Raw genomic sequence first — 10801 nt, 5'->3', positions numbered from 1 at the left:
AAATGTATATATGTACTGCATAAAGTACCACGTCCACAAATACGCCTTTTTAAAGGGTATCAAAGTGAAAAAATAATTTTTTTTCTATGAAAACAATTTTTAAAAAATGTTGTTGCTGGGCGATAAAAGGTGTGACCATTGAGTTTCTAAGAATTAAAGGTATTTTTCCTGGAAATGTATCTGGCCACTTGAGAAAGCACCGGCCTGGGATAAAATACAAAGTTTTTTAAAGCTGCGCATTTTTCTGTAAAACCTAATGAAATAAATAAAGTGACTGCTATATAAATTTGTCGAACATTTAATAACTCTACGCCAATCATCCGTGCTCTCAACAATCACCGTACCGCGGACGCCCCAAACCGTCAAGTACTGGCAGGCGTGCGTGGAGCGGCGCCGGCAGGCCAAAAGGGACAACCAGGACAAAGAGCAGAGCCAGGAGCCAGTGCATCCGCACACACGCCACAGGATATTTAATTTGCATAGCGATCAGCGCGTGCGCGACCGCCGTGATTTCAATTACCACACCAACCATGGTTGACCGTTTTGTCAATTCCGAGGCCAATACCCGACGCATTGCGTCCGTGGAAAATTGCTTTGGCAGCTCTGGCGTTCCACTGGCCATACAGGGTCGCGTCCTTGTCGGCGAGGGTGTCCTAACCAAGATGTGCCGCAAGCGTCCCAAATCCCGTCAATTCTTTCTCTTCAACAACATTCTTGTCTACGGCAACATTGTGATTGGCAAAAAGAAGTACAACAAGCAACACATAATGCCACTGGAGGAGGTATCACTGGAGTCGATAGCCACCAATCAGCAGTATCGCAATGGCTGGTATATACGGCCGCTCGCGCACTCCGCTTATGATCTCCCGCTCCCGCTTGTAAATTAGTTATCCTACTGAAGTCAAATAAAGAAGACGATACGTCTACGCCTATATAATATTGAAATTAACCCGACGCCCCCGGCCTATTCTTTTTGTGGTGGTTAATTTTCTGCGGAACCTTTGACTGCGTCGCGGGATTGATTTTTGGTGCCTAATCTTCGGAAGCTCTCTACACTAGTTCCCGCCAGCCGAACACTATCGACTCAGCGGACAACATTTTTTTACTGTTCTTTTGGATTTTTCGCGGACAAGAAAATTATATATATACATATCTATTTATTATTATTATTATTTTTTTTATTAAAGAAAGAGTTTTTGTCTAATTTCTTAAAAACTTCTATGTATATACTTATATGTATCTGTGTATATATAGATATTAATATATTATAGATAGCTGGTCGTCGCTGCTGTCGTCACTGCCGCTGTAGTTGTTGTTGCAGATTTATTTGTAATTGCTGCTGCTGTTGTTGCTGCTGCTGTCGTTGTCGTCTTTAATGTTGATGTTGTTGTTTTCGCTGCGGTCTTCCTTCCTTCTATACGTCTGGTTTCGGCTTGTTGTTGATTTTTGTGTTGTTTTTTCTTCTTGGAGGTGTCTTTGTTTTTTAATTTTTTCTTTGGCACTTTTGGAGGCGTCTGTATGTTTGATTTTGCTCTTCACTTCACTTAGAGGAGTCGGTTTTTTATTTTTTGTCACAATAGGGTTTTTAGATTTATTTATTTTTTTTAATTTTTTGTCACTACCGCGACTTTTCGATATTTTAGGCATCGAAAAAACGCCCACAATAAATATTTTCGAAATTTTTTTTTATTTTGCCGTTTTCTCGACCACAAATTTTTTTTTCACCAATATTTTTTATTGGAAAAATTTTTAAACAATAAGGACTCTTTTTTATCCTTTTGCTTTTATTTTATACTCTGTTCCTTACCATTGAGGGGGAAACAAGAGTAACTTATTTTGCTACCTTTAGCTGCAAGTGTAACTTTGCTTTGCTTGAAGGAGCTGGCCTTTCTCTGAGTCCCTTACCATAGAGGGGGAAACTGCAGAGTTAATCGAAGTAAAAATGCTTCGAAGGCTCGATTGACCAAAATGAATAGCGCCCAAATAAGAACACGTCCTGCCGAGTTAATATTTCAAACTGATTTTATTTTATTCAAATCCTAGCTTATATAGCTAACATGAGAATGTATATTGGTCTTAGTTTTAGTCCCACGCATCGGACAGTTCCCGATCGTGGGAAATATTTTGAAGTGCGATAAGGGAGCACACAGTCGTTAGCACATATGGTATCTTAAACAAACCCAGACCACTCACAGGAGGTCATCTTTCGGGTTGCTTGTATAACACAAGCCCAAGTGGCGGATGTACGTATAGATAGAGAAATGCAGTAGATAGCTGCAAAGATTTAGTACCTACCATATACATCTTATCTTATCTATGTATATACTTGTTCGTGTGCTCTTTCTGAACATTCTGCCAAAGGCCGGCAAAACTGACATAAGACTTACATAATTTATTGCTTATGTGTAATTGCTTTAACGATTTAGTGGACTCTTATTATTTATTTCATTTAATTTTTCAACTTAAATCTGGCTCTTCTTGTTTATTTATATTTCCTTTTAAACATTAGATTTTCTTATTTCTTAAATTAACATTCGTTTTATTTTGTCTTTCTTAATAATAAAAATAATCGTGTTCTTATGAACATTCTGCCAAAGGCCCGGCAAGCTTGACATTTAGTTAACAATATATTTTATTTTTGATATTTGTACAAACAACGATTTAAGTGGACTTTAAATTTTTATAATTTTTTAACATATATATATATTTTACTTAATTATTTGACATTAAATTCCTGACAACGGGCCGGCGAATGTTATGGCTTCTAATCTTTGTCTAATCAAACATTTTTTTACAAAATATATTATCAAAACTGCTATAAGTCTCAATGAAAATATAAGCCCAGCGTGTCCGGAAATATGATGTAATTGGAAATCCTTCAATTGTGGATGGTTTTCTTAAAACTCTTTAATTTATCAATTTCAATTTATTTTATTTATTTTGACAAAATTAGCCCAGTGCTACAAGTATAAAATAATTATTATTAATGCCCTGGTCACCTGAGTTAAAATTAGACAGGATTTTTACTTTATACCTAGTACATTAATTATTGTATGAACTAATTATTTATTTATTTTATTTTATATTATTATTTTTAGTTATTTTTACTTTATTTTATTTTTATTTTATTTATTTTTATATCTTTAATTACGTATTAATATGAAGTTTGCTGTTTGTTTATTTGTTTGTTATGCGTTGTTTCTTAAAAATAGTTTTACTTTGGAATTAAATTGAGTTGCATTCCTAATAGTTTTAAGTTCATGGGGTAATTGGTTCCATAGACGGATAGCGTTGACAAAGAACTGCCTCTCGGAGTTGAGCATTTGGACTCAAGGGCATATAAATTTTTTAGTCCTTTGCGAGGCTGCCGGTATTAATTTATTAAAGAAGTAAGAAGGCTCATGGGTTGTCACTATTTTGTGGAAAAATGATTTAATGGGGTTAGTTTTAACGGATCCCACATAATTTTAGGAACTTCAGTAACCTCTCCTATGTATGGTGTTGACAGAATCTGTTCACTTTCCGATTGAATATTATGATGGGCTATTAAAATTTTGTCATCCGTTCTTGCAGTACAATATGACGCAATACTGAAGATCCCTTGCTCAGGCAGCTCACACAATTCCATTTGAGAGCCAGCCATTGCACCCTTATTTTGGTATTAAGCGGAACCTTAAACAGCCAACTACTTTTCTTTTCCAATTCTACCCAGTAACTTGTGGAACCAACTATTGTTTTATATACGCAATTCGAAGCTCTATTGGGTTTTAACGGTTGAACCTCACATGCGTTGTCATTCGCGGAGTTCCAGGGCCAACTTCCTTTGCATATCCTTTTACCTTGTTGCCAATTTTGATATTGATTTAAGGTTGCTTCATTCATTAAATGATACGAATCGATTTCAAAATTATAAATCAAATATTCGGAAGTTAGTTGTACCATTATCATTTGGTTTACATTCCTAATAGGCAACGGAATTAGCCTGAATAACTTAGACGGATACCTACTAAACAAAGGCACCTTTGCACTGATGATTAATATATTCTCTATAAATAATCCCCTCGCTGTCAATAAATGTGGGTATGAAGTCTTCTTGACTTTCATAGCGATAAACCGCAATACCTAAGCTACGACCCGTTCCAACTTTTGAAAACTGGAATATCTATCCAGAAACTTAGAAATGGTATCTTCGGATTTTACTATTACCGTATTTACTGTTACTTCTTCCTCTATATGTAACTTGGCCAGTTGTCCTCCGGTGTTGAGAGCCATTTGGGCCCATTCCACCACAGCGAACAATCTTTTAATTTTGTTGCACAGATGCTTCTGGAGGCAATGTCTGCTGGGTTATCTTCAGATTGTACCTGATTCCATGCTGTCTCCCTTAATTTTAAAATTTCGTCAGTTCTACGTCTAATAAATTTATCTTTGCAGTTCTGAAATTCTAAGTCATCTTTACTTTCTTCTTCTAATTCCCAAAATCTTTCCATATCTTTGCACTCAATCATGGTTGCAACTATTGTGGTATCGCCTTTCGATTTTGTGCAGCCCGACACTATCCATCCAAATGCAGTATTTTGACCTAGGAGTCCGTCTATTTTCTCCTTTCCATTTTTAAAGATGTGTGCATATAGATCTGCTCCTATTATTAGGTCTACCCTACCTGGCTTGTTGAATTCGGGATCAGCAAGCCGGTATTTATCCCACTTTGCTGTGTCAACGTTAATCATTTGACCTGGTAGTGCATTCATTAATCTTTAAATTATTGTTATCCCTTTTTTGGGTTTTGATTTGTAACTTTACTCTATGCCTTGAAATGCATTTTTTCGCCCAGTCAGTTCTTTCTGCTGGGTTCATTCCATTAAATTTATAACATTGAACTAAAAATTCGCTATAATTATAGGGCGTTGTAATGACAACTTTCTTTACAGGTTTATCTCCCTGTGAAAATGATGATATAGAATTCAGTCTTTGTTCTAAAAATTCCATCACATCGGAAAGTGCCTGAATGTCTTTTGTCTTTATACCCTAGCAGGGTATTATAATTTCAGTCAGAAGTTTGCAACGCAGTGAAGGAGACGTTTCCGACCCTATAAAGTATACATATTCTTGATCAGCATCAACAGCCGAGTCGATCTAGCCATGTCCGTCTGTCCGTCTGTCCGTTTCTACGCAAACTAGTCCCTCAGTTTTAAAGCTATCTGAATGAAACTTTGCATATAGTCTTCGATAAATATGTTCGATAAATTTTTAGAAAAAAAATTATAACTTGGCTGTTTTTCAATATTTTTGCATAGGTTTTGATATATAGCCATTTTGTATAATTCCAGAATTTTGTTTAAAATTTTATGAAAATCGGACGACTATATCTTATAGCTGCCCTAGGAACGATCGGAAAATGAATAGGAAAAAATTATAACTTCGTTGTTTTTCAACATATTCTTATCTACTTTTAGATAGAAGCTTCTTTTATTATTTTAGAATTTTGTTTAAAATTTTATGAAAATCGGACGACTATATCTTATAGCTGCCATATGAACGATCGGTAAATGTAGAGAAAAGGTAAATCTGGGAATGTAAAACTGTAACTGTCAAACTGTAAACGTATAGATAAGTATAGGTAAAATGTAATGAAACTCTGTTATGTGAGGGTTTTCAGCATTTAAATTTATAATATAAACATCAAAACCAATCTGCAAGGGTATACAAACTTCGGTGTGCCGAAGTTAGCTTCCTTTCTTGTTTTGACATGACTTTCGTACAAATTCAAATATTCTTTATTAAATTTTCGCAGAATTATGTGCGTAAAAACGGCATCGAGCTCTTCGGATAAGTGTGCCTTTAATTTATAATGTATGTTGACTCATTAATAGTATCAATAAAATTTTTAATCTGCTTATCTGAATCCAAATTTAAATTTGGCATGTCCATAAGCCTATTCATGTGCTCTGAGAATATTTTTCTTTTATTCTCATACCGCTTGGTCAAAAACTCCCAAGTGGCTTTGTAATTTTCTCCGGCGCCTAGCAATAAATGACTAACAACATTCCTGGCTTCTCCTTTTAATGCCGACTTGAGATAATTCAATTTTAGAGAGGGCCTTAAATCCTCTCTTGTGTGGATGAGCTCTGTAAACAGCTCATAAAACAGATCCCATTATTTGGAATCACCCAAAAATGTGGGACTCTGAATTTTCGGCAGGGTTGGTAATTCCTCCGCCTTTACCACCATCGACACGTCAGCATGCGCATTAACTCTGCTGAGTCTATTGTTTATCGCAGCTAAAATGTTTTGCGTATTGTGCGGATTCAGGATAAATCCTAATGCTGAAATAGTTTTTAATTGCGTGCCTCAGGTTCAGTACCAGTGGCAATGGTCGCCGCAATAAGTACGATACCAATTGGGCTGCAGAGAAGTGAATACGCAAAGAGTTCTTTTCGTACTGATTTTATTGGATACTGCATGGGGTTTATATACATGTTTTCGGGTCAAAGGGTATTTACTTAGGTCTACTTTTGGGTTACATGGGTTTATCCTATAAGAACATAAACAGCTGGACACAGCCATGGGAACTACTTAGATAACTAATTCCTGCGACGTCTGCATGCAATTGGTGTGAAGAACGTGACCGATCGCGGGATTCTGTTTATGGCCCGTAATCACACATGTGTGCGCGGACCTGCGTGACCCGGGTATCGCGAGTTTCCCGAGTTTATTTAGGTAAATGGGCAGCGTCCAGATGCAATCTTATCAATAGATGGCTGGTGGCAGCTGCGAGCAATTATCTTCTTGACGAAATTGTACACGTATCAAACTCGATATCGCTTATCTCCTCCTCGAATACCGAACTTTCGAAACAAGTATTAACCTGTTCTTTTAAATTCTGTACTCTCCTGAACAAAAACTCCATTTGTTCTTCCTTATTTTCAGCAAATCTTGACTGCTGTCTATGAGAGTCGTCGTCTCATCCAAATATTCTCTTAACTTGCCTACCTGAATTCGAAAAGTCTGTGCTATTTCGGAAGCGTTGGAAGTCCGGAAGAAACTTTGTCTGTGGGTACAATCTGTCCCTCTGGCTTATCATTTGAAGACTCTTTTTCAAATCTTAATTTGATTTGAATCAGGACCATCATTATCACGTCGTACTGTTTTGAGTTAAAGTATTCAAGATCGACAACGCCGATCTTCAATAGTAGCGTGTGATTTGCTATGAAGAGTTTCTGAAGCTCTTCTAACTAGGGTTGTTGTTGTTTTTTAAAAAAAATATCGTATTGATATTTGTTGTTAAAAAAATATCACTCGATGATATTTGAAAATATCACAAAAAAATATCGATATATTGATTTTTTTTTATATTTTTTAGTTTTTAGCGAAACTTGGATAAAAAACATCAAATAAGAGCTATTTGGGACATAATATAATGTTTTTAAGTTAAAAAGTGAATAAAAATCGTCGAACTTAAAATACAAATATTATACCCGATCCTTGGTATAGAAAAATAATAACAACATTATGGATATATCATATATTGAGTGGTTTTATTTAGAACAAATCAGTTTTTAATGATTTAAGATAAACTCTTTCTGTTACATGCTGGTCTGTCATACGACTACGGGAGTCACACACAACGCATTTTATGGCAGAAGCAAACCGTTCCGATGATACCGAACTACCAGGCGTGATCAGGCAACTTAATGCCACCTTCGCTAGCATGGGCATAGCTGACGTTTGTGAGATCCAAAATTCTATAGGGTTTGTCTCCCAAGTACAAAATGGCATGTTAAAAAAAAGCTGCATTTCCTTTCTCTCTGAACTTTTTACTACAGAGTCTCGGAGCTCTATAGTCTTGTTGTGCAGATCCAAAAAGCTTTCATGTATGCTTAATGCACCCAACCCATCCAACAGTGTAGTAATATATTCGCTTGTATGAGACTAAATGGGAAATTATAAGAAGAAAAAATTATAAAATATTATTATTATTATGCATATGTGGACCGCCAAAAGACACAAATCACACACATAAATACAATTACAAATCACAATACAACATTAAAAATATTAGCAATGCTACGCAATTCAAGGAAAAGGTACTCTCACAGTTTAAATAAGTCCCATAAATTAAATTAAATTACAGCGACTTAGGAATAGGATTAGGATTAAGTTAAATTAACTACAAAATATACTAAATAATAATAATAATAATAAACTTTAAATTGTTAGATTAAGAATATCATATGCACAAATTTTGTTTAGATTTAAGCTTTATGACAGAATTTATTGCAACCCTTTGTGACTAGCGCTCTAATTTATAAGTTTTAAACTTGTAGCGTTAGGAAGGCAAATAAAATCAAATCAAATCAAATACGAGCAATTTAAGGGTTATTCAAGCATTAGTTATTTAAAGGTTGGATATTAAGTTAATAAAAAACAAACGTAAAATGTTAATTTTCATTAATCAAATACACAATAGATCGAACCTGGCTCATCCTAGCAGCCTGCAGACAAACAGACTGAAGCTGATTTTCATATAAAAAATGCACAGTTATTGTTAGAAAAGATCTAGTTGAATTCGTGATGGTTACAGCATCACATGTAAAGCAAAGTTTTCGACATCTTTAAAACCCCTTTTTACCCTCTCTACACAATCTGTGTACTTTTCGGATATCAAATTTGTAACCTAAAAACAAATTTAAAATTTAAATAACTTATATCTATATATATTGAAGCATTCAGGTAGCGAGATCTTGATCTCATCTATTTCAACACAAACTACTCTTTGTCTTGGTCATGTCTTTATATACATACATACTTTAAGTTGCAATTTTAAATACATAAATAATTAATAGTACTGACTTGACAATTCTAGCCGCACAAGACAACGAATATATAAACATAAACACAGAAATAAAAAAAGAGCACATACCTTCCATCGACTTGGTAATTTGTAATTGGGAACGCACGTTTTAACAAAGTTCTGCATCCCCTCTTTTTCAACGCATCTGACGGGCATATTGTCTTTGCATATCATTTTGATCAAAGATTCCGTAATTTTTCGGTCTTTTGCTGAAAATTTGGCAACATATTATTTTAAAATATTAAAATATTTAATATATTTTCCTCACAGTTTTTATTTGCTGCACCCAAAAATGCTCCTTGAATGCTCGGTTGGTCTTGTTCGTCACCTTCACCTTTGGTGGTTTTCTGAAATATACAACATTTTTAATTTATTTCGTAATAACAAAAATTAAGTTGTCACATATAAGCTAGTATGTACATAAATTTTTGTGTGTGTGCGTTATTTCCCGCGAAATTTACCGGTTTACGTTTTTTTTACACATGTATGTATGTATGCAAGGCAGGCATAAAGTCATACATATATGTATGTGTATATGGCTGCGCGTTTTGATTTTAAAATTTCTAGAAAACACAAACTTGCATACATACATACATACATGAGTAAAACGACGAACACCGGTAAATTTCGCGGGAAATAACGCTCACACACAAAAATTTATGTACATATGGGCATTTCCACGGAAAGGTCAACCGCACGTCCCAAAATCAAAGTCGATATATGCATGTTGTTCCAACTTATTTTTACAGTGAATCTATCATATTTAACTAATTTAAGTCAATTTTGCATTTATTCATAGCGGATACAGAAATATTGAAGTTCAAAGTCGAACAAGTGCAAAAGTTCCACTTTGATCATTTCTATTGCACATTTTGTTTTGATTTATGTTCCTAATGAGAGATGTTTTTGATGAACTTTGGATCTTTAAAAGCTCGACCTATATATCAGGAATAAAAGAAAAATGCAAAAGGGGCTATGCAGTTGAAAAATACGGTTAATTTTTGTTTTTGCTTCACCTGTCTTTAGATGTCGCGTGCGACATCGAAAAGTATGATTTGTTATCAGTGCGAGAAAGTCTTTTGGTCAATGCACTTCTAATCAAGCACCCAAATCCATTTTTTTGTGCACAATTCAAGAAAAGTTAACTTTGATCAACAAATTTAATTGGTTTTCTTTTGGACGTCAATTAAAGTGTGTAGCGTGCGACATCGTAAGTGTAACAATGTAAATTCAACAAAAATGTTTTTCTAATAAATTTTTCTTTTTATATTAACGTAAACACAAAAAAAAAATTTTTTTAATGTAGATGGGAGAAAAAATCGGAGAAAGAAATAAATTAAACTGCAAACGGTGGAGAGAAAAAGTAAAGGCTGATGAGGACAAATTGCGAGACCATAAATTAAAAAATAACGAAAGGATGCGAAATTTGAGAAGAATATTGAGAACTCAGGCTGAAGGTAATGAAAAAATTATTGAAGAGAGACGGAAATATAACCGCATAAGGCAAAGAGAGTTGCGCCAAAAACGGTTTGACGAGGAAAGAACTCGTCAAAGCCAAAATGAGCCATACACATGTAAGCAAACATTAGCAAAGGCTATAAAGAAAGTGGAAGCTGTGTTGCCACAGGATATGGACAGGAGGCTCAAGGTGCTTGAAGGTTTGTATAATAAATATAATCAAACTGATATATCTCAAAACATAGACATGAACGAGACACCTTTCTCCGAAAAACAAGACAATGTTATAAGACAGTTTTATGAAAATGAAAATATTAGCGTACAAGCTGCTGGAAAGAAAGATACGCTGATAATTGACGGTCAAGTAAAAGCTAAACGTTTTATGTTATTCACCGTAACGGAAACATATAGCTTATTTGAAAAGGAGTTTCCAAATGAAAAAGTGAGCAAATCCATTTTTTTTTAAATGCGACCTCGTCATGTGCAGCT

At 34.9% G+C, this 10801-nt stretch overlaps 1 protein-coding gene across 1 annotated transcript; it reads left to right on the top strand.

Moving 5' to 3' along the window:
• The first annotated feature begins 530 nt into the window (after positions 1 to 530).
• Positions 531 to 6419, top strand: LOC121502092 (pleckstrin homology domain-containing family F member 1 homolog). The gene is made up of 2 exons (XM_041774858.2): positions 531 to 829; positions 6356 to 6419. The coding sequence occupies exons 1-2, from the start codon at positions 531 to 533 to the stop codon at positions 6417 to 6419; spliced, it is 363 nt and encodes a 120-aa protein (XP_041630792.2).
• Positions 6420 to 10801: the final 4382 nt, after the last annotated feature.

This window comes from Drosophila kikkawai, chromosome X (assembly GCF_030179895.1).
Source record: "Drosophila kikkawai strain 14028-0561.14 chromosome X, DkikHiC1v2, whole genome shotgun sequence".
Taxonomy (NCBI): domain Eukaryota; kingdom Metazoa; phylum Arthropoda; class Insecta; order Diptera; family Drosophilidae; genus Drosophila; species Drosophila kikkawai.
Note: the sequence above shows the minus strand (reverse complement) of the source record. Positions and strands in the feature narration are given on the sequence as shown.

Coding starts and splice junctions, on each gene's coding strand:
- LOC121502092 (XM_041774858.2), top strand. CDS start 531: ATGGTTGACCGTTTTGTCAATTCCGAGGCCAATACCCGACGCATTGCG. Junction 830..6,355: donor CAGCAGTATCGCAATGGCTG/GTATATACGGCC, acceptor TGCGTGCCTCAG/GTTCAGTACCAGTGGCAATG.